A 24967-nucleotide genomic window follows, 5' to 3' on the forward strand; every position below is an offset into this window, starting at 1 on the left:
TCGACAAAACATCTCACCAATCGACACTGCCGTTTAGTAGTGGGTAATGTCACTGGTGGCGTTGCGTGTCTATCGTCTTTCGCTAATTTCTTGGTTATTTGAAAGTAGCCTCTTTGTTGTTAAAAAGCAGCAGTCCTAGTACAATGCTCCATAGGACCACTCTCACAATTCATTACGTTTTTCATGTGACTCATATGGATGCCATAGAGAACATACATAGTCTATACGGACAAAAACGGTCAAAGCATAAGGGAAAGTCAAGATTTGTATTAAACCCTCATGATGTCATCCACATGATGCATAAATCAGCTGGAAACTATATAGAAAGGATTTGGAAGCCATACGGAAAAGTTTTGAAAAGCATACAGATTTCCGCAAATTTTTCGATATCATCGGGTTCCTCACTTCGGTGAGCATCACTAGGGAACAATCAGTCCACGTCAACTTCAATTTGCTCTCATTGTCACTTTAAAAGACAGACCACATTATAAATGAACTCGAGGAGACACCGGAATTTGATCGCCTCAGCCACCGTATCGGTACTTTTAATAGGCGGCTTTCACGGCGCATATGCCACAAAGGACTGTGATGTCAGTAAGCTTTGGCCGAATAGCAACCCTGGCTATCATTATCGACGCAAAGCGCTTAATAAGTTATTGGTGTCACCTGCCTCTGTTAATCGAAAAAATAAGAATAAATATGCAAGAAAAAAAGGCAAAATAATAATATGGAAAGTTAAAAGTAAGATAACAGAGAAGTAAAATTAAAAGAATGAAGTTGGAAAAAGTAAAAATAAAGAAGACTACATCCACAATTTCTCTTCAGAGAAGACAAGCTGCGAGTATAGTTTGTTTCATGCTTCATGAGACAACCAAAACCAGACTGGAATTGCTTCATTGAATGGGATACTAAAAATGCTTCCGTGGAAACCTGCAGGGCAAAATTTATGGTAATTTTCTGCATATTTATTCTTTCTTTCTCTTCGTTCGATTGTTTGTTCTCGGGGCAAGAGAATGGTTGTATGCTTAACGCAAGCGAATGTCATTTGTCTAAAGGAAAATTTTACAAAGGCATGGCATTGTGCGCCAGCTGTGCTTGATTCATTTCATTCATTATTCCCGCTTAAAATCAATGTTAAGATATTGTTACGAAGAAGAAGAGGGCAGTGGCGCGAGACGGTGCGCTCGTGCTAGGCCCACAGCCATTAAACCATATTATCATCTGTCATCATGTCGTGCTTTTCCTAGGCTTGCCACCTCGTAACATTTGGTGTGAGGTGCGGGTTCCTCCTCGTCATCCTGGTCCCTGGAGCATCGCCACCTTCTGCTCGCCTTCGTCGTTGGCCGAGGGGACCTGGACTCCGCCGCCAGCTCAACCCGAGCCCGACCTGACCAGAACCGACCAGCCGCTTTCCCCAGCCCCGTCCCCAGCCCCGACCACAAGACACGACGACCAGGACCAGACGCAGCATGACCCGACGACGACCCGAATCAAGACGGCACCCCCGCCCAAGCTGTCCGGCGAGTCCTCAACCCCTGACCTTCGGCTGTGGGCGACCGACCGCTGGACCTGAAGCTCCAGGGACAACCATTCATCGGATCATCTCGTTCATCTTGGTGGCAAGCCTTTCATTTTCTTCTATCCTTTGTGTTCATGGTCATCGCCACCTCATCTTCGAGAATTTAACCAATCGATCGGGACGATCGCTCGGAGGACCCGGGTCGTGTTACGAAGAAGAAGAGGGCAGTGGCGCGAGACGGAGCGCTCGTGCTAGGCCCACAGCCATTAAACCATATTATCATCTGTCATCATGTCGTGCTTTTCCTAGGCTTGCCACCTCGTAACATTAAATTGACTTCTAGTTACTTTTCACAATTCATTCCTTAGCCACTATTCTTTTATGAGGAATGTTTATCTACCGTTAAATTATCAGCTGTTGAAAACCCACTGTCCATGAAAGAAGTCTAGACTTTATTGCACTTTTTCTCAAATGCTAAGCATGCATGACAGCAAATTCTCTAGAGTTTCAGCATTGTCAGTTTGGGAGACTTGTTTTTTGTTTGTGTCCGCACGACGACCGCTAAGTAGGCTTACCAATTACTCTGCTAGTGTAAGCGAGCATAATCAATGTAGCGCGAAACACATGCTGCATTCTTATATGATTTACAAGACTACGAGACTAATTTAACCACGTAGTAGAGACGTCGGAATGGAAGGTACGAATTTCAGGCTGACAGTATCCTCACAAAACTATTGTGCATTTCTCAAGTTCCATATGTACAAAATGCTACACGTCCATATTTCGCAAACGACTAAAGCATTTTGTTAGGTAGCGTTGCAATAAGGAGACTCCATGGTATCGCCTAATTTAGATAAAGTTCACGACTAACAGATCCCGAGTTCAGAAGAGTTATAAGCAGAGTCACAGGTGACGTAGCGTCACAGGGTCTTTTCATTGTGATATTTCCTGTAAAAACATGTTTGCTGCCTGATTTCTATTTTGTGGTGGTCTCCATTAAAGATCTGCGCCGAACTTAATGGCAGGCTGAACCCTTGTTCAAGTTGGTGTGTGTGTGTTGTGGGGGGAGGGGGGGGGGGGAGTGCGTGCGTGTGTGTGTCGCTTGCGTGTGCGTTTACGTTACGCGTGGTCTTGACCTCCCGTCTCCCCCCCCCCCCCAAAGGCAGAATGGCAAGAAATGTCTCTTCGACCTTTTTACGGTCGTCCCACTTGACCCCAGACCCCAAACCTTATCGGAACCAGGGCAAGTAGAGAAATACAATACACCCTGCGATCGGTTTGCACCGGGCAGGGCGCCACTGGGGCGTTCAAAGCGTCAGCCGGTTTTCATCACTACCATGAACGGTGGAGGGGTTACACGCAAGATGGCGGTGGTCTCCGCTAAGAGACGCCCACCTTGCGGTGACGTCGAGCGATTCTCGTAGCGAGTGGGAACAACACAACAAGCGCCTCTTGCTGAACGAACAACATCGTCGCTCCGGTGAAGCTAGGGGGTGTGCTCGGCAGGCCTGCAGTTGCCTCGGGATCGGCCGCTCTCTTGAACGCCATTCCCGACAAGTCATGGCAGGGTTCGGATCGTGGAGTTGCTCCTTTGGTGTCTGTATCATCATCTTGTACATTACTGCTACCATTCCATCCTCAGGCAAGCGTTACTATGCTTTCTTTTCATTGATTTTCATTATTTTATTGGGGCAAGAAGGTTGCCTTTGTGGTGTTGCGTGCAGAAATGTAGCCTACAAGAGTCTGGCCTCCCAGGACCAGACCTGTGACACCAGAGATTCGTATTTCAGCCTATATGGCCAAGCCGCAGATCATGACGATGATGGCAATTACGATCATTGTGATGATGCCACATAGCACAGAATCTGTTTTGTTCGACGGCAGCTAGGGAAGAAAATAAAGCATATAGGCTTAACTGAATATCTTCATACACATACTCGAATGGAATTGTAACAGGTGCTACACTGTTTGAAAGAAGAAAAAAAGTATGCTGGCCGATATTTGTAAGAAGATAACCAGGAATTCTCGACAAGCGCATTTTTTAGCCGGATGCTGCTCATAAGCGCAGTTTCTTCAGATATTGTAAACAACAATATAACAATCGATATATATCTGCAGATCTCTCCTTGGTAGACGCATTTTTTTCCTATTAACGCTTTTGATATGGTCAAAATAGTTCCCACTGGTTTTCTGTCGCAGTCCTAACTACTCGATGTGAGCTAGGGGCAAAACTTACAAGGAAGATTACCTCCAATATTTCCATAACCGTAGCCTACAATATTCCGCAGTTGCCCCACAATTAAAAACTGATGTCCAAGAACCTTGCAGTTGACAGCAGTATGTTAATAGCCTTGCATAATAAACAGCATTATAGATGGCGATTGCAAAAAGACTATCCTATGGATGAAGAGGAATTTCGCCGTACTGTGAATGTAAAGTGGGAACTTCGCCATCAGTTAATGAACAAGACTTTAATCACAGAGCGCTTTGAGTGACCTATTAACCCCTTTTTGCAGGTGCGAAAGAGATTGACCAGCAGGTACTGAAGAAACTTCGTCAAAACCTGACTGATTCGGCAAAATATGACAAGACCTACCAACCTCTCAACAGTCATGCGTCGGACACAGTGGTTAATTTCACGGTCTATGCTAAGCAATTGAGGTATATGGTGAGTATTGAACAACAGCAAAATATGTCAGAGAAATGCAAGGCAATCTCTAGAACAAATAAATATATATCAGGTCTGAAAATAATGCAGTCCAAATACTTTTCCCGCTGCACCTTTCAGAAAACATTAGATTCACTTTGTGTAAAAACTTATTAAAGGTTACGCTAGAGTCACCCTTACTCGCCCACTAAAAAAAAAACGGATACCAGTTCTATTTCCCCAGGACTCACAGATAAAAATACGATTATATATCGGCTCGGTTTACTTCAGAATCAATTGATTAAGTTTGGCAAAATATCCGGCATGTCCAAATCACCTGTTTTCAGTGGCGGTTGTTGCTAAAGCAACTATGGGTGTTCTGAAAAAAAAAAAAAGCAAACGCATGCAATTCGTTTTACTTTACTAAACAATTGCGGTAGTTATTCATTCCTAATTGCAGCTTACTGCAACTTTGTTCTTGTTTTCAGATGCCTGAGTGGGACTACATGTCAATATCGGCATTCGTCTGCATGGTAAGAAGACAAATTTCGAAACCCTGCTTTTAAAAAGCATTTAAGTCGGATCCTTACTAAATGAACCTGCCCAATACAGACATAAGACGGTCGAGAAGAGAAAGCTATGCTTTCAACCACTGGTTTTTTTGTGTTGTAACGAAAGTGTCTTTGCGCCTTTTAGTTTTACCAGAGGTGAGTGAACTGTCGTTTAAAATCGACGTGAACCTTTATACCTTTTTCTTTTGATTTTTATTTCCTTTTATGAACAAGATTACAACTGTCATTTATTGTAGTTGTACTTGCTGTAGCAAAAAAAAAAGAGGGCGAAGTTTAACGTGTGCGTTACATGAGATGGTGCTTTAATACTGAAAGAACAGCCACTTTCTCTCAAGAGGACTCACGCGCAAACGGTGAGAGAGTGTGCCGAAAATCCGATTAAATTAATTAACCTGCCCGTATGTGGAACACAGACGCCCACCAGTTCAAACTCGAGCAATTGCAGACTTGAAATTTGCTACGTAGCCCATGCCTTAACATTTTATTTTTCAGCGAGGTTCATAAATTTCAGCTGTTAGCAAACTGCCTACTGTGAAAGGCCAAGGCGCGGAAGGAGCAGGGTACAGACGAACAGCGAACTTTGTGTCGTAAACGCCAATATTAAAAGAATGTTGTCAGTCCATGAAAAAAAAACGAGGCGCTTTTTCCGACAAAAAATGCATGGAATTAGCACACTTTCACGCCTTCGTGATTGCAGGAAGGCCCGTGACGTTTCTGTCGTCACGCGCAAGCACCTGGTGGTACAGCGCTCGTTCTTGAAGACTTCATGCATGATGCGTGATCGCACCCACCTCACGCCCACAACATGACGCTTGAGATCAGACCCTGAAGAAGATAGTCGTTTCCTAAAGAGTTTGCCCTCCCGCAAACTTCACTAACGTCATGAAAACATGGGCCTCTTGGTTATTCACCGTTCACAAAGCAGTAAAGTAGCAGTAAACAAGGGACCGTTAAGAGGTGAACAGTAAAGGTATAGTGTTGAGTTGCAGAGGCAGTCGAGGGACAGTAAATAGTGCCTTAAAGTTAAGGTCTCTCCAGTGCTCTTTATCGGTTGCTGTGTTACCGTTTCTTCGTCGATCCACCTCCCTTTCCATCCTGGACCGATGGCAATAACGTGGTTCATCGGTCGGTGGTCTCCCCCAGCACTGGATCGACGAGGGCCTGTCCTGGACTCCAAGCGAGTACGACGACATGACAGAAGTGACGTTCGGCGACAGCGAGGTGTGGACACCGACACTTTCGGTGCACGAGAGCTACAATGCGTACGGCGTGCGCCTCTTCTCGGCGGTCAAGGCGGACCACCACGGCAACGTGGTGTGGTGCCCGCTGGTCACCTTCGGCTTGCGTTGCGAGATGGACCTGCGCGACTACCCGTACGACGAGCACCGCTGCTCCATGAACGTCTCCTCCTGGGCGCACGGCTACAAGGTCAAGCTGATCGGTACGCGTGTATCTCTAATGTTCGCAACCACCCTCTTCGCCAAGGGTCACGCGGGGGATGAAATCTAGGGTCTCGGGTCAATCGGTGGTCAAAGGTCACGGTAAAGGGTAACGCCTTAAAAGAAGAGTCTTTTGGTCGTTACCCTATGCATCCACACTAATGCCCCCCTATGCCTCCCTATGCCTCTTTAAAAGTAGGGCACGTCCGAGGCAGCGCGGGTGTGATCTTGAAGACAGAGAAAAGCTGGTTTCAAATTGTAGCTTTTGGCTGCTCCTGTACGGTGGAAAATGTATTGAGAAGCCATATTCTGCAGTTATTCTTCAGAGTTATTCTTCAGAGTAGTCCCCTGTCCTTTCTACTATCCCCTCACCCCTTTCATTTCACTTCTGCATACTGTCTGCTATCCTTTATTTCGCTGCCCCAGCTCAGGTGCTTCCAGCTGCGATAGCAGATGCCGGGGCAGCAAACATTCTTCTACCTTCCATATTAAATGTACCAATAAATAACCACTACTACTACTACTACTTCAGAGTAGTTCATCACTTTCCCCTTTTCCATTTATTTGCAACGATTATGAGACTACGAAATACGGCATACGTATATTGCTTAGTATATTAGAAAAAGAAATAACCAGATCAGGATTAAAAGCACGAAATATTTCCTAGACGAGGGGCACCCTCCACCGCCCATATTAAAAGGGGATGCAGATAAGACCTACCTATGTATAACTTTTCCGCTCATATCGTATCTCCTCTCACCGGCACCCTCGCCTCCAGGCAAGCTGGCCAAGAAGGTGTTTGACGAGCAGCACCCGGACTGGACGGGCTACTTCGAGTCGATGGAGACAACCGAGTTCCCTCATCCGGAGCAGGGCTCAGACCCGGTCCTCCGCTTCACGCTGTTCCTGAAACGAAACTCACCCGGATACCGCTTCACTGTGGTGCTGCCCTGCGTGGCCGTGTCCATGCTCACCCTGTTCATCTTCTGGCTGCCGCCTTCGTCGGGGAAGAAGGTGACGCTCGGCTGCGCCAGTATCATCATCATCCTGCTCATCGAGCAGAACCTGATGCACGACCTGGGCGACTCCGTCCACACGCCGCGCATCGGTGAGTCACGTGACCTCCCGAGTAACGCATGCATGGGCATGCATGCAGGGGCTACTTCATGCTTTAAGTTTTGCTGCACTCGCCTCACCACGAATTTTGCCCGGCACAAGCGACTTTAAAGCCAATGATGGCCATGTAAGACGTTTCTAAAGAAACTCATTGGCTACTCTGCCAGCTGTACCTTATTCCTGCAGTACACAACTACAAAGGCGGACTTAAGAGTGGAGGAGAGGAACTTGTGTGCCCTGAGCGACAAATTTTCCAACGAAGTACAACATTTACCTTCTCCCATTTTTTCTGCGAATGCAGCAGTCAGGTGCCCGTTGAATATGGGGACCTCTATATATATCCTTCCTTAACCCCATTCCTCAAGCTTAATTATTCTGTTGGTGGCCGTTAAATGAGCCCCTGTACGATTACATAATCATTGCCATAATATCGCGGCCTACTAACGACAATCTTAAATGTCATCTCATTAACTCGGCGTCAAGATTTGGTGCATGAGGATTCGTACAAAGCCGCGTCTCTGGGCCCTCATATGCATTGAGAGCATAAACTATACGCTTAATGATTGCCGCTGACACCGAGGAAAGGAATATTATCCCATGTACATCCGCCTCTTGGGTTTATAAACGCGCTTAATAAGGGATTCACTCGGTCAGACATCTACATCGATTGGTTCCTGCGAATTTTGCTTTTGTTTTTACTGCGATGAATGTATACAGGAGATTCGGAAAGATCGAAAGTGATGTTCAGTCTGGTAGTACATCTCTCCCAACACAAATTACGCCGTCAGCCCTCAAAGATCACCAGAGGACGTTTAGAACAATGAGAAGGAAGCGTTACTGCGCTCTCCTTCTGGCCAATAAGAATGTAATAAAGGAGTAAGTACTCCTTAACATACACCAAGCGCAATCTAACAGCTACAAAGAAACGCTATACAGCTTTCTAAGAAGTTCGCAGGTGAAGAAAAATTCGTCCTGGTCCGGAGTTCGAACCCGAGGCCGCTGCCTCTCCGGATCAGTCGCTCTACCAAATGAGCTAACTAGGGCAAGTAGCATACGGTAGGGAGGGAGCGAATTAATGAAAAATTCGAGGTGGAAATGGTGTTCCATTATTTACAGGAATCCCCCAAAGTGGAGAAGAATTGTAATGAGGGAATGACTCGTTAGCATCCAACCGAGCGCAGCGTGACGGCTACAAATGAAAGCTATACAGCTTTCCCACAATCAGCAGCGATGTTTCTGAGAAAGCGGTATAGGTTTCCTTTCTAGCCGTTCGACTGCGCTTTGATGTAAGCTGGCAAATAATTACTCCCTTATTACAATTCATCTCCACCTTGAGGGATTCCCCTAAACATTGAACCAACAGCAATAAGAAAGTGCTATTTATGGTCATGTGATCCAGGTCTATGGCCGTTGAACCTAGGAGTGGACTCTGGGAAGAGGGTCGGAGGTGGGAGGGGGCGTTTTCTCTATTATTTCGTCGCCACAAGGAAAGGACCAAATTGTCTTTTTTGTCTCTTTTATTAATTGACCCCTTCTACTGCGCTGTGTTCCGCCCCAAACAGTCCAGTATCTGGGCACCACCTGCGTTGCTGTGGCCTTGGCAACGCTCATCTCGGTGCTGGTGCTCAACATGGTCAAGAGCCCCATGGTGTTCCGCCCACCCGACTTCCTGGTCTCGACGTTAGGGGGCGTCGTGGGCCGCGTTCTTTTCCTGTGCCCTCTGCCAGCGCCACGCGCCGCCGACCACGAGCAGCTGGCGGACGCCACCTCTCCTCTGGACAAACAGGACATCATCACCCGCCAGGAGTGGTTCCTGGTGGCCCAGGGAGTGGATCGCCTCGTCTTCCTCATCTACGCCGTGTTCCTCCTCGCCTACCACGCCTGAAGTGCGTATACTACGCCACTGCGCATGCGCGTATGAATGACTGGAGTTAGACCAAACCTGAACAACAAGGGGTGGGAGGAGGGCCTCAATCCGTTGAGCCAGGCTTCGACAAGAGACTGCTCCTTGTTCGAGTATAATCTCCCAAGAATTTCTTCTCAGCTATCTGTCCCGAACGCTGTCACGAATAACTAAATGTTTAGGGCAACAGGCGCCTTTTGATATTCGCTGAAACGGAGGAGGCATCTGTTTCTCAGTGGATTTTACGCGATAGCTTAAGGAGCGCGTTCTGCTGAAAACCCGGCGTTGCCCGTCGTCAGCCGGCAAAAGTCGGAGAATTCCTGAGATCAGAATATAGCCGGCATTTGGGTTTGAACCCAGGCCCTTTGCGTGCTAGACGGGCACACCACACATAGGCCACACCTTGGCTCTAGCGTGTTGGAGGAGCACCTAGTGAACGCGTTGTGGTGTGTATGACTTGGTAATGCGTGTTTGGGCGGCGTACTAATCTTACAGTAATTAAAAGACAACAAAAAACAAACTTTCATATGGTAATTAGCCGTCAGAAATTACGTGCATGAAAAGGCTGTGTTATGAAGCTTCATTGCGCTGAAACAAATAGCGTTTATGTATATGTCAGTATATGAGTATGTAGTGGCGTAGTATGTCGTGCAGTGTAGCCTAGATAGCGACTGGTAATCGGTAATGTGGTCGGAAATTGTGATTGTAATCAATGACCATGATAGGTCATGTGATTGTGGATTGGTAATCGTTGAGAAATGAGAAATAAAAGTAATAAAAAGCGCAAAATGGAGGAGAAGGCGCTATCGCATCTTCTGTTAAGTCGAAGCTTAAGCGTCCTCTTAATTTTTTTACCAAGATCATACTAAGCTCTTGATAATAAACGCGCGAAACTTCGTCAGCTTTCATCTTTCTTTTGTAGTTTAGTACTTTCGGAAGGACAAAACGCCGTAGGTGCGGGCTCAAGATTAATTTAGACCCCCTGAGATTCTTTAACGTGTGCTGTTTCGTAGTTGCCTTCTGCCTATTCTTTCATTTGGCACCGGACATAATGATCAGAGATTACATGCCGCACAAACGCCATGCCTCAGCATGTTCAGTGTACACTAATGTTTTATGTTCTTTTTCAGACCTAATGAGCCTTACAGAGAGCATATTTGCCAACATATAAATAAAAACGGCGTTTGAACTGTAGGAAGTGTCTACAGTATACAATTGTTGTATATGTTGTTTTATTTCTTGTTTGGGTTTAGTGGATTGTCTTTTGACTTGTCCTTGTAGTTGTAGATGACTTGTCCTACTCTTTAATTTTGTTATAAGTGTCACGTGATTGAAGCGCTTTAGTGCGTGCGTGTGTGCGCGTGCGCATGCGCGTGGTTGTGTGTTATACAGGGTGTTTCACCTAAGACTTTCTGCAATTTTTAAAAATAAGCTATTTGAATTAGATGCGCGCTTTTTCTTGCATAGCATTGTCAGTGGTGTAGTACTTCATAATGCAGCTAAGCCGTGCTAACTAGCAGGCTTGTTAACCAATATTTAATAGTTAACTTTTAAACTATTACCGTTGGGCTCCTTAATTATTGAGCGGCATGTAGCCCACCGTAAGTAATGTCCATATCCGCTTTTAGAATTTCGAGAACGCGATTATCCTCGGCGCTGTGGCCCAACAAATTTTGGCTATTTCGACGAGTTAGGTCCACTGGAGAGGTTGCTTTGCCTGCAAGCTTCTCAAACCGCATGTATTTTGGCGAGATGTAGGCGAAATTTGTTGGGCCACAGCGCCCAGGATAATCGCGTTCTCGAAATTCTAAAAACGGATATGGACATTACCTACGGTGGGCTGCATGCCTCTCAATAATTAAGGAGCCCAACGGTAATAGTTTAAAAGTTAACTATTAAATATTGGTAAACAAGCCTGCTAGTTAGCACGTCTGAGTTGAATTATGATATACTACACCACTGACAATGCTATGCCAGAAAAAGCGCGCATCTAATTCAAATAGCTTATTTTTAAAAATTGCAGAAAGTCTAAGGTGAAACACCCTGTATACACCTGCGTCCTGATCTAATAAACGGTGTTTGATCTTTCCTCTAAAAACTTAGCCAATCAGCTCCGTCTCCGGTCTTCCTCTCAAACCTCTCAATCCTCGGAGCTACACTTCAGTTTCTTCACACTGCGCTCAGCCCGACTACACAGCTCGACTCCAATGGTGTCGATGTCATCATTATCCTCGTCGACAATCTTTTCCGCAAGTTCTGAGCAACCTTCCACGGCGAGTGTCTTCATAAAGTGCTTCGTGCAATGGGAGTGACTCACTCAGTCATGGCTCAGTGCAGTAGTCACCATCGTGTGGTGCTATGGGGACATGTTATCCTCAAGTGGCTCCACAGTCTTTGGGGTCTCGAACAGTGAAACATCAAAGGAAGCACTTTCTAGTGTCCCTGATCCCAACAACGACAGGCACGGTCGCCTTTTCAGCGGTTCGCTACGGACCAGTCTTCTTACCCAGTGCATGGGGTTGTGCAAGTGAAGTGAGATGACTCATGCTGGGTGAAAGCAGTGCAGTGCTCTACCCTAACTCTCCTGCAATTTCTTTACAGACACCCAACAGTGACTTCCCACACAGGCCAGCACAGTCCCGGCCACGACAGGTACCTCCACAGCATCTTCCATCCCCAGAAGGACTGCTCTGAAGAACAAGACGTACATCATCATGGTTCAAAGAGTAGGTGACTTAAACCTGTCATCTGACACCTACGAACGTCTTCCATTGACTTGATTGAGGTCATTTCGAAAATTTTGGCGCAAGTGCCTTTATGTAGCACCCGGTTGCGTAGAAAGAGCTGTTCTGGGGACGCCCAGAAACAGTACCCTGGGGGACGCCCTGGAGGAAGGGAGTGTGAGAGTGTATTCAAGTTCAGTGTGTGTGCAAGTGTGAATTTCGTGGATCATCAAGTGTTTTCGTATTAGTGTAATCGGCTTCGCTGAGAAGTGTATGATTGTTATTCGGTGACTGTATATTCAATTTCAGTGTTTGTGTGCAATGCATTTTCAGGGAGAGTGTATTGAGGCTGAATTTAATTTCATGTAATTAGTTTTGTGTTAACTGCCGTGTGCTGGTCGTTGTTTTCGTCATTGTTTTTATTGTCTACAAGTAAGGAAGTATATGTTATTTGTATATGTGACTTTAGTTCTTGTCTCGGTTTAGTGGATTCTTTTGTGACTTGCCCTCGTCGATATGTTTTTGTTAATTGGCTTATAAGTGTCACATGACTTAGTGCATACATACCGGCGTGCTCGTTTAATAAAGGGTGTTTGGTCTTACGTTTACCACGCAACCAGTGAGCCTTGTCTCCGTTCCTTCGGGGCCTTCGCTCCCTCCACAAGAATGTCTGGCTTCGCACGGAGGTAATACAATTCGGAAATCCTCTTCTGTGACGAAGCTGTGTTTGGGAAGCCATTTTTCTGGATAATAATGCCCGTTACCAGTCAGCTACATGTTGCATACAACAGATCTACTACAAACGCTCGAATGTAAAATTACTTTCCTTCGTTAGTTATTAGAAGAGTGCCCAGACTGTTTTGGGGTCAACCTACTGTCAAGTATCATTCCTATAAAAAGACTTTCCGAAAAATTTTATATTCAATTTTCTGCAGGGATACCATAAAGATCCTACTAATTGTCGACGTCTGTCTGAATTATTTCAGTTATATAAGACTAGCATAAATTTTATTGCGAAAGCAATACTACTCCCAAGAACGGCCTTTCGCGTAGCGGCGGCCACGGGCTACGTTTGACCTTTAGAATGACCCCTGACATCATACCATGCCTAGTGACGTAATGGTGTGACGTCATACCAGGAGCAAGAGACGGGCTACCAACTCGGCTCGTCGGGTAACGGCGGCCGCTTGGCACGGCGCGCCGCGCTCTTCCCAGTAGAGCCGCTGCATATGCGCTATAAAACACCTGCTTTCGCAACCTACCAGGTTTAACCAAAGCTAAGCCCCCGCCAATTTTTTAATTACTAAAGAGGCAACTGCTTATGGCCTCAAGTGTCTAGTCTGCTGTAATAACTGCAATGTTCTGTGTACACTTCAGCCATGAATGTCAACAGCCAATCTTTGATATCATAACAAGACGAGAACAGCCGATGAATAAATTGATAGCTAGCAATTGACCGATGAACGGCGTTTAAAATAACACAACGCACTTTTCGAAGAATGGTATAACACTTCTATGTCGCAGACAAGAAGCCTAGGCAAAGTACACGAAACACGCGCGGGCTACTAAGCAAGCCGAAGCTGTTTTGCCCTCACATAACTTACTTCTCACAAAGAAAAGAAGTGAGGATCTTTCATGAAATCAATATTCCGCACTCCGGAGATCTTCAGTGGGAACTTCATCAGTTAATTCCAACTTTAATTTGTCCTCAATGTCAGTTTAAAAGGCTTCTTGTCATGAATGAATTTGAGGAGGCGCCTGATTTTCATCCCCACGGTCACCATTTCTTCATTGTAATAGGCGGCCTTCACGGCACGGTACGCTGCCAAAGAGAGTGATGCTGGTAAGATGTGATGGAACAGCAATCCTGGTTGTCATTCGCGACGTAAACCCCTTTATACGTTACGTGTGTTTTCTGTTTCTATTACTTGAAAACGTAAGAATAAAAAATGGTTTCACGGTACCGGCTACCGAGTGAAGACTGCATCCACCATTTCCATTCGCACCAGAGGGGCGGCGATTATGTTTATTTTACGCTTCGTCCGACACTGAAAACCAGACTGGATATGCATCATCCAATAAGCCTAAAAAAGTGCTCAGTAAGGCATGTTGACGGGCTAGTTGGTTTTGCATCTTGAAACTTGGGCAAATCCCACCTAGGCGCAAATAATTTCACAAGGACACAAAAAGAGACAAGGAGACAACAGACAGGCGGCACCCTAAAAAAGTGCCTCTACAAAAAACAACAGTGGGAAATTTATGCTTATTTTTTGCTAATTTATTTATTCTTTGTTTTCGTTTGCCTGTTTGTTCACTGGGCATGAGAGTGGTTAATTATGATGATAGTAATAAAAGGAATTTTATCTTTATTGCCAGTTTTAATATAATCTTTTCTGTGAGCGGCCTGTCTAAGCAAGACATGGCTTGAGGGGCAAGGCCCGACAAAATCGGCACAATGGCATTGAGAAAACAAGCGTAGACAACTACCGTTCAACCAGTGGCCTTTAACAAATCACAAAGAGATAAAAATATCATAAAAGAAGTGTTAAACATTAATTTGGCCACGAGGAATCAAAAATAAGTAGCCACATTTGTAGACAATAAAATAGGTTCAGTGAAGCAAAGCGAAAAAGAGGAATTCGGGAGAATAGTGTATTGCACGTATTTGTCCTCTTTTTACGTGACGTCTCACACTCAGATTCCAGGACAAAATCGCTTTTCAGCGGGAAGTTGTTTATGAACGCAACTATTTGCATATCGCTAGATTGCACCGCAACAATCCATGTATCCGAGGGACCCCTCCTCGACGCTTATAGTTTTCTGTTATTTATTGTCAAAAACGCATGCTATCGGCTTTCCATAGTAATCTTCGTGAGCACAGGACTAACTTTAAAAAGAATATTTTGCTACCCATCGGAAGCTTAGGCCATTCCCATTACCATGTTCACAACAGTATCTTGCAGTGTCTCACAGTTGCTTCACAATTAAATACGATGTACGAGAAAGCTTGACTCGAAACCAGGCAATCGCAAGTCGCGACTGCTAGAAAGAAATATTAAGATGCGCGGTTTTCTATGGAAGCCGTGTTGTATGGAAGCCTTGTTCCCGCAATAAACCAAAGTTAAGATATGACGACATTAAGTTACTTTTCATCATTCATCCTTTAACCACCCTTCCTCTTTTAAGGAAACTATAACTACCGCTAAATAGTAATTTTTTTGCAGAACTGCTGTTCATGGACTAAATCTACACTTCATTGCACTTCTGTCTCAAATGCCAAATATCAATGCGAATTTATGATAGCACCAGCACTGTCACTGATGGCGACCTGTTTTTAATGTGCGTCTTTCACCATGACCGCCAAATAAGTTCAGCAATAACTCTTATAAGCTATCACAAAAATTATAATGCAACGCAGATTACTTTATTACTACATTTGTTACACGACTACTAAAGTTCTTTAACCACATAGGTCGGAGTTCGGTGCGAAGGATATGAATTTCAGGCCGAAAGTGCCACCTCAAATTTGCAGAATGCATTTCTTGAGTGTCATCCATACACAATGCGACTACTGCACAGTCTTGGTACCGCGGAGATGTGCTGCTAGATGACGTTGCAGTGACATGTCACGACGAAACCATTTGATTTAAATGAAGACCGCGATTCGTAGAACTCCATTCCAGAAAAGATTATTAAGGGACAGACACATACTTCTATAAGTTCAGACGTCTCAATTCTGACTTTCTTGTAAAAGGTCAAAAAAGAAAGCATCTTGCCTCATGATTTCTTTTTTGTAACACTTTGAATCAGCTTTACAACAAGCTTAATAACAGACTGAATTTTTTGTTGAACTTGTTCGAGGTGCGTGCGTGCGTGCGTGCGTGCGTGCGTGCGTGCGTGCGTGCGTGCGTGCGTGCGTGCGTGCGTGCGTGCGCGCGCGCGTGCGTACGCGCGCGCGCGCGTATATTATATATTAGGACTTGAGTAGTATATTAAGACTTGACGTCCACCCCACGCCCCCTTCAAGGACGAAAGGCCAAAAATGTCTCTCCGACCTTTTGCGGTCGTCCCACTTGACCCCAGACCCCAAAGCTTATCGAAACCAGGACGGCTGGAGAAATACAATACACCCTACGATCGGTTTGCACCGGTCAGGGCGCTGCCGAGGCATTCAAAGCGTCAGCCGGTTTCCATCACTACACTGAACGGTGGAGGGGGTACGCGCAAGATGGCGCTGGTCTCCGCGTAAGAGACGCCCACCTTGCGGTGACGTCGAGCGATTCTCGTAGAGAGTGGGAACAACACAACAAGCGCCTCTTGCTGAACGAACAGCATCGTCGCTTCGGTGAAGCTAGGGGGTGTGCTCGACAGGCCCGCAGTTGCACCGGGATCGGTCACTCTCTTGAACGCCAATCCGGAACAGCCATGGCAGCGTTCGGATTGTGGAGCTGCTCCTTTGGTGTCTGCATCGTCATCTTGTACATTACTGCTACCATTCCATCCTCAGGTAAGCCCTACTGTACTGTCTTTTTGTTTCATCCCTTTGGCAAGAAGGGTAGCTCTTTGTGTTAGTAGCATAAATGTAAAGTGCAAGAATCTGTTCACACAGGACCATACTTGCGGCGGATTGGTATTTCAGTCCGCACGGCAAAGCTACTGATCATGATGATAATGACGATTACAATAATTATGAAGGTGGCGCACAGCACAAATCGGTTCGGCTGCCAAGACGAATAGACCAAATATGCCTAAGTCGATATCTTAATACGCATCCTCGAATGGAATTGCAACGCCTGCTGCACTGCTTGAAAAAAAAAAAACATGCTAAGAGACAGTTGCCCGCAACAGCAGTACGTTAAAAGCGTAGCATAATGAACAGTATTACAGATACTTATTGCGAAAGGATTAGCCGGTAAATAAGGGGAATTTCTTCGTTGCGTAAATATAAAGCACTGACCTTGCCGTAGTTAGTCGCAGAGCGCATTTAGTGACCTATTAACCAATTTTGCAGGTGCCAAAGAGATTGACCAACAGGTACTCAAGAAACTTCGTCACAACCTGACTGATTCAGCAAAATATGACAAGACCTACCAACCTCTCAACAGTCATGCGTCGGACACTGTGGTTAATTTCACAGTCTATGCTAAGCAGTTGAGGTATATGGTGAGTATCGAACAACAGTAAAATAGGTAAGTGAAATGCAAGACACCCTCTAGAACAAGATGGAAATATATATCAGATCTGACAAAAAATCTAGGCCTAATACATTTTTCGCTGCGCCTTTTAGCAAGCTTCAAATTCAGTTTGTATTTGTTGAGGGTTACCCTAGATTCAGCCTGACACGCCCCGTAAGAAAATAGAATACCAAGTGTGTTTACCAGGGCTCACTGCTAAAAACAGTTATGCAACAGTTTGGTTTACGTCAGAAGAAATTGGATAAAGATACAAAAATATTCGGCGCATCTGAATAACCCCTTTTCAGTTACGAATATAACGAATGCAGTTGCGAATGTTCTGAAAAGTAGCATGCGTATGCATTTATTTTTATTTTATTGAGTGAGTACGAAAATTATTCATACCTAATTATACCTTACTGAAACTTTATTCTTGTTTTCAGAGCCCTGAGTGGGACTACATGTCAGTATCGGCATTCGTCTGCATGGTAAGACAAATTTCGAAACACTGCTAATTCACAGCCGCATATAAGTATACTTAGTCAATGAACCTGTCGAATAGGTGGTAGAGAGAAGTAGCTGCGCTCTCAACCACTGGCTTTTCGTGCTCTAACGAAGTAGTTATTATGCCTCTTATTTTAACCATCAGCGAGTAAAATATCTGTTAGAATCGACGTGAGCTATTGCAGCTTTTCGTTTGATTTTCACTTGCTTTTGTAAACACGATTATAACCGCCATGCATGGCAGTTGTGCTTGCTGTAGCGCGAGCAAAATCGGTGAAGCCCGTAGCACTTCTATCGTCAGGAACCAGCATTTGGGGTAACTGCGCTCGTCGATGACTCCATGACATCGTTCATGACATCAGAACGCTTCCCGCTCTCGCCCACATCATGCTGCTTCAGATTAGACCTTGAGTTAGATAGTAGTTCGCTGAAGGCATCGCCTTTCTACAACCTTCACTGAAGGAGAAACTTGGGCCCGTTGGTTTGTCGTTCACAAACCACTAGCACTGCAGCAAACTAAGGACCCTTGCAGTAACATAGATAGTGCAAGGACAATGAAGAACGCCTTGATGCCAGCGTATCTACAGTGTTCATATTTGCCGCACGACTTTTACGTGAATGAACCACCTCCTTTTCCATCCTAAATCGATGGCAGTAACGTAGTTCAACCGGTGATGGTCTGCCCCCAGCACTGGATCGACGAAGGCCTGTCCTGGACTCCAAGCGAGTACGACGACATGACCGAAGTGACGTTCGGCGCCAGTGAGGTGTGGACACCGACACTGTCGGTGCATGAGAGCTACAACGTATACGGTGTGGAACTCTTCTCCGCGGTCAAGGCGGACCACCACGGCAATGTGGTGTGGTGCCCGCTGGTCACCTTCGGCCTGCGTTGCGAGATGGACCTGCGTGACTACCCGTACGACGAACACCGCTGTGCCATGAACGTCTCCTCCTGGGCGCACGGCTACAAGGTCAAGCTTATCGGTACGCGTGTGCCGCTAATATTTGCAATCACCCTCTTCGGCAAGGGTCACGCGGTGATGCAATGTAGGGTCTCGGGTCAATCGGTCAAGGGTCATGGTCAAGGGTAACGCCTGAAGAGAGTGGAGGTGGTTTCGCTAAGCCTCTACACAGGTGATTTTGCTCTTTCAAAGCAGGACACGCCCGAGGCAGCGCGCAGGTCTGAGCTTGAAGACGGAGAAAAGCTGGTTTCAAGTTTTAGTTTGTCGCTACTCCTGTACGGAGACAGTCGCTTTGGGACGTAAAACCCCATAAACCAAACCATCTTTTACGGTCACAGATATATTCAGGATCCATAGCCCATATTTTGTGACAATTCTTCATCACAGTTCATTTTGCCCTTTTTCATTGGTCGGCCACGTCTCTGACACTATATAAATGTATATCAACGCGGTAGCGTTTAGGCTCTCCTTCCACAGAAAATCCGGCGTCGTCGTCGTCAGCATTGTGAACGGAAAATCCCCAGAGAAACAAATTAGGTCGGCCACCTAGGCCACGTGACCTTGTGGCGTCATCACAACCTACCCACCGGATTCTGAGCAAATTGAACAGAGTTCCGGGTGGAAGTTAAGTTAATGGTTGGTCACGAAAGGTTGCTCGAGCATAGTAATCTGTATCGCATAAGCCTCACCAGTGGTGCCACCTGCCGTCCCAGGACAATGGCGCACCGCTTAACCGCTGCACCACTCCGCCAGGAGTTGTATGAGGACTCCAGGGATTAATGAATGTAAAGTCGAGAATGGTCAATTCCGCATATTGGAGCTCAACAAAGCTATCGCGTGAAACCGTTAAGGCAGAGCTTAGGTTTTCACATCATTTTTTTTTTTTGCTTGTCGGCTACCAGCCCTGGCCACAAGAATGAACACTGACAGAAATTGTTAAATTAAGCTTGTGTTTCAAGGAACAGGAAACTTTTTTCTGTAAGCAACAAGTCCCTCAAAGACCACTATTCAGGCCGTGTGTGTCAAGCAGATGGCCGCTCGCAAAAATCAGCTGCGTGCCCTCGCGACCGGTGAGCGCCTGGTGCCACATATGTGCCCCAATAAAACAGTTTCTCTTAAGAGGCAAATACGATCTATGTGTTCCTTTGCCCTCTGTATTGCATAACGCCTAACCTGCACCCTCGCCTTCAGGCAAACTGGCGAAGCAAGTGTTCGACGAGCAACACCCGGACTGGACGGGTTACTTCGAGTCGATGGACACGACCGAATTCCAGCACCCGGAGCAGGGCTCAGACCCGGTCCTCAGCTTCACGCTGTTCCTGAAACGAAACTCACCCGGATACCGCTTCACTGTGGTGCTGCCCTGCGTGGCCGTGTCCATGCTCACACTGTTCATCTTCTGGCTGCCGCCTTCGTCGGGAAAGAAGGTGACGCTCGGCTGCGCCAGTATCATCATCATCTTGTTCATCAAGCAGAACATGATGAACGACCTGGGCTATTCTATTCACACGCCGCGCATCGGTGAGTCACGGGGCCCTACAAGTAACACGTGCAAGGGCATGCAGGCAGGAACTACTGCTTTCCGTTTTGCTGCACACTCATCACAAACATTGCCCAGCACAAATGACTTTAAAGCTAATGATCACCACGTAAGACGCTTTCTGAAAACACTCGTTGGCTACTCTGCCATATGTGCTTCACCTCTGTGGTACATAAGGACAAAGGCGGACCTAAGAGTGAAGAGGAGAGACTTCTGTTCCCGCAGTGAGAAATTTTTGATTGGAATTCCGCACTTACCTCCTCTCCTTTTTTTGTGGGAATGTAGTGACAAGTGCCCCTTGCATATGGGGTCCTCTTCCTCTTTCCCCTTCCACATGCTTACTCTGTAAGTGGCCCAAGTAGCGATTATGAGCCCAGTATTGAGGGCGATTTTGAGACCAAAGAATATTAAGCAAATTTACATTGGCATCTTACATTTACGAACTTGCGTTTAATAAACGATTCACTCAGTCAATAATTTACATCCTTCGGTTGCTATCTTAAGCGCCCGTACCTGCGTTCCACGTGGCGGTAGGCGTCGTCAGTGTAACACGCCGCCTGTCAGGTGGCGTGTCAGGTGCCGTGTCAGGTGGCATCTCACGTGGCGTGTCAGGTGACGTGTCAGGTGACGTGTCACGTGGCGTGTCAGGTGACGTGTCAGGTCTCGTGTCAGGTGGCGTGTCAGGTGGCGTGTTACGGCGTGTGACAGGTGGCGTGTTGGCAGGCAGTAGCAGAGCGAAACGCTACCTGCCACGTCGAGAGCGGAGGAATGGACAACTGGAAGGCGGCTGCCACGGAAATATCCCGGAGGGTGGCTAGCAGCGTAACACGTCCCCTGGCAGCGGTGGCACGTGGTGTGTGGAAAGATGCACTCAAATTTTGCTTTACCGACTATCATAATCGTCTCTGAATTTTTTCCTTACTGCGATAACAGTATAGAAGAGATTTAGACAAATTTAAGGTACTGCAAGAGCCTAATGGTACGTATGTCGCAAAAGAAAACAGCGATACCAGCCCTCCAGGATCATGGGATCACCGTCAGACCATTGACAGCGGAGCATTACTGTGCTCACCTCTGGCCATTACGGTCGTGAAATCTTTGGTCACGTGTTCCAGGTTTGTGGGCGGTTAACCCTGGAGTAGGCTGTACTGTTATCGCTGTGAAATAGTCGCCATATGGGAAAGGAGAAAATCCAGGTAGCCTCTACTGTGTGTGTTATGTTTCTTTACTTCTCCTTCTACGCTTTGTTCCTGTCCAAACAGTCCAGTATCTGGGCACCACCTGCGTTGCTGTGGCCGTGGCAACGCTCATCTCGGTCCTGGTGCTCAACATTGTCAAGAGCCCCATGGTGTTCCGCCCACCCGACTTCCTGGTCTCGACGTTAGAGGGAGTCGTGGGCCGCGTTCTTTTCCTGTGTCCTCTGCCGGCACCGCGCGCCGCCGACCACGAGCAGCTGGCGGACGCTACCTCTCCTCTGGACAAGCAGGACATCATCACTCGCCAGGAGTGGTTCCTGGTGGCCCAGGGAGTGGATCGCCTCGTCTTCCTCATCTACGCCGTGTTCCTCCTCGCCTACCACGCCTGAAGTGCGTATACAATGCCACTACGCATGCGCGTATTAATGGCTGCTGTTAGACCAAACTTGAACAAGGGGTGGGAGAAAGGCCTCAATCCGCTGACCCACGCCTCGACGAGACGTTCTCTTTTGGGCTAGAAGAAAAGTCATCTGGTCAAAACGTGGGTCAGCGGATTGAGCCTTACCCTTCCTCCCTCTTCTGGGTTCTGCTGCAAAGGGTTTCATCTCCTCTGGTATCTATCTACCATTCATTCCTGTTAACACTGTAAAGAACTACTGTCTGCTGAACGCCCTTATAAAGATGGTCTATATACAGTCTACAGATTTCTTATAAACTCTATTGCCTTCCTATAGATATTTACCTTTTTCGATTCATAGTTTATTGACTGTCTACAAACAAAAGTATACTGAAAGTGTATGGCCATAAATCTATAGACTGTCTATAGCATTTGCATTGCCTATAAACTGTTGTCAAGGATTTGTCTAAAGAGAGTCTATAGACTTTTAGACAGATGTCTATGGACAGTCTATAGACCCTCTAAAATATTTTTGTAATGGCGTGCGCATTTGGACATTCCATGGAAAGAAGTGGAAGTGGGGAGGCATCTGTTTTAGAGCACAGTTCTTTGGCGCCCGTTCCTGCGTTTCGCGGCGTCGCCGTTGTCCCGCGTTACCAGCCCCGCAGCCGAGGCAGCGCAGTGCGCTAGAGTTCCAGTATAGCATATGCAGTAACTCTACAGTGCGCTAGTTGCGCGCGCTCCTGGGGCAATTTCTCCCGCACGACCAAGCCGAAACGCATAGCCGCAAAGCTCACGCATAGCTCACAAAGAAAACATGGTGTGTTTTTCCTTTCAGATTACAAGATCCAACACGGAGTTCGTATCATCACAACACAGTCGCGACTGGCCCCAGGTACCGAGTGTTAAGTTATTGGCGGTGCTGGTATTCCGTTGTTCTTCTGCGTGAGAACAAATCTAAACATGTTGTCACAGTGTTGCGACAAATAAACCAGCCATATATCTCTGCGTCCACCTTTCCTTACTTACAGGATGTGGAAGTAACCCCCCCCCCCCCCCCCATTCTTCTCCTGCCTGCGTCACACCTCCACGGTAACTCCAATCCAAGCGCTTCATATGAGACGCTGATTAAGCAGGCAATGACCATCACACATGTGGTGTGAGACTGTGATGGCGTTCAATGTACTCGTATATTTCACGCCATCGAGTCATGGTAGCACAAGCGCTGTTAAAGAGGTGCCGACATCAAATCACTGTTCTCGGTAAAAAATTATTATCTAGCTCTTGTGTGCCCTGCTGTATGCGTGTCCTGCAGTAAAAGACGCCTTAGTCGCTGAAAAAAAAATGTATTTAAAAAACTTCCCGCCAGTCGATTCAAAATCCTGACGTATTTGCCAAAAAGGACGGGTTGCCATTATTTTGAAGAAGAATGGAAACAGCGCAGCCTCTGAGAGAAAAAATAAACATTTATTGTGTAAAAGGAGACCGTATCGGATTGTGGGTGGGGTCCTAAGTCCAGCACTCCACTAGCTTCCGTGGACGCTTTGGCGATGGCGATTTGCGCCTCCTGGTTTTCCTCGGTGCAACTGGCCAGTGTCACTTCCCGCTGCTTCAGCGGCGCGTTGGGCTGATTTAAGGGCCCTGAACCCTACCTTCTTGAGTACGAGAAGCAGTTTGAAGACAGCAGGGCGCCCCGCAGTGGACGTTCTACCAAAGGTTCTTCTAAAATAAAACTGCTTATTGGGCTTACCTGCGTCTAAAATGAACTGAATGACTCGGCGGCGGCGAAAGCAAGAAGCCTGCTCGGCGGTCGTCGAACAAGATGGCCGCCGCTCTCGGCAGTGCTCAATTTAGGGCTGATAGCGAACTTTCGAGATACCGGGTGCATAGCTACCACAACATTGTGGAGGAGGAGGAGGAGGAGGAAAGGCGGAGAGGCTATCCGCTAGATGAAACCAGTTTGCTACCGTGGGGGAAAGGGATGCAATCAGTCGAGATAAATCTGGTGGCGCCTCACATCGCACACAAAAGTGACAAAGCCGTATACCGGCTGCTTTGAAGAATGAACAAACAGTACAAAGATTCGCGGCATTACTCCTCTTTCAAAGAAGGAAAATAAAAATGAACAGCTGTTATCGCACTGTTTCCACCGCCAGCCGATAAGAAAGCTGTGCGCAGATTCATCGGACTGTGCGCGTATTACCAACGATTTCTGAAGAATATTTCGTGCATCGCCTAGCCTCTGACCCAACTGGCGAAGAAAGATGTGTCATTGAAGTAGGAAGCGCCGTAAGCAGGAGCCTTCAAGGAACTTCAGCGTCGTTCACAGGCCCCAGGCCGCGCACATTGATGAAAATGCCGAGACTGAAGTTCATACCGACGCAAGCAGCGTGTGCCTATAGGCGACGTCCTTGTTCAGAAAACCGACGGGAAAGTAATTGGATACGCTAGCCGTTCCCTGTCCAAGGCCGAGGCTAACTATTCGACAACTGAGAAGGAGTACCTTGCCATCATCTGGGCTACGTCGAAATTCTGCCCCTACCTGTAGGACGACCATTCAAGGTGGTCAGCGATCACCACGCACTGTGCTGGCTTGCCAGTTTGAAGGACCCCTCCGGCCGCCTCGCTCGATGGAGCCTGCGCCTCCAGGAGTTTGACGTCACCGTCGTTTACAAGTCAGGACGCAAGCACTCTGACGCCGACTGCTTGTCACGAGTCTTTGTAGATGCACCGCCGCCGGACGACGATGAGGACGCTTTCCTGGGACCCATCAGCTACAGGTCTTTTGCACAACAGCAACGCTCGGACCCCGACCTAGAGCGCCTCATCGACTATTTGGAAGGTCAGGTTCATTCACCCCCTGCCTTGTTCAAGTGAGGATTATCTTCGTTTTGTGTACAGAGTGATGTCTTCGTGAAGAATGAACAAACTAAGAGTATAAATATTCGCGGCAGTATTAGCGTAGCATTGAAATCTCCTCCCCTCCTCACCTCCCGCTTATTTGAACACCCTATATCCAGCCTTTCTTCTTGACGTCTTTCTTGAATGGAGAACCGAACAGGGCTGAAACCAAATAGCCCTTTCCTAACTTATTCCGCAATGTCTGCTAGGAAAAAAATGGGCAGGGGAATTAAGAAAGAACAACTACCAGCCAGGCGCGCCAGGATGGAAGGGAATGGTTGGAAACAGGCTGAGAGCAAAGCTCGATGTTCGTTTGCACGTAGGGGCAGAGAGGGGGGGGGGATTCAATTTACTACGCTAATAATAATATC

At 46.7% G+C, this 24967-nt stretch overlaps 2 protein-coding genes across 2 annotated transcripts; both read left to right on the forward strand.

The window, feature by feature from the left end:
- The first annotated feature begins 2944 nt into the window (after nt 1-2944).
- Nucleotides 2945-12535, forward strand: LOC149335408 (neuronal acetylcholine receptor subunit beta-2-like). The gene is made up of 7 exons (XM_089552100.1): nt 2945-3161; nt 4036-4187; nt 4655-4699; nt 5882-6179; nt 6956-7285; nt 8856-9179; nt 11798-12535. Exons 1-6 carry the CDS (start codon nt 3080-3082, stop codon nt 9176-9178), a joined length of 1230 nt encoding a protein of 409 aa, XP_089408226.1. The 5' UTR covers nt 2945-3079; the 3' UTR covers nt 9179; nt 11798-12535.
- A 3684-nt stretch (nt 12536-16219) lies between these two features.
- LOC149335409 (neuronal acetylcholine receptor subunit beta-2-like) lies at nt 16220-22703 on the forward strand. The gene is made up of 7 exons (XM_089552101.1): nt 16220-16426; nt 16931-17082; nt 17537-17581; nt 18287-18584; nt 19754-20083; nt 21365-21688; nt 22534-22703. Exons 1-6 carry the CDS (start codon nt 16345-16347, stop codon nt 21685-21687), a joined length of 1230 nt encoding a protein of 409 aa, XP_089408227.1. The 5' UTR covers nt 16220-16344; the 3' UTR covers nt 21688; nt 22534-22703.
- The last annotated feature ends 2264 nt before the right edge of the window (nt 22704-24967 follow it).

This window comes from Amblyomma mixtum, chromosome 7 (assembly GCF_055824585.1).
Source record: "Amblyomma mixtum isolate Tamu chromosome 7, ASM5582458v1, whole genome shotgun sequence".
Lineage (NCBI taxonomy): Eukaryota > Metazoa > Arthropoda > Arachnida > Ixodida > Ixodidae > Amblyomma > Amblyomma mixtum.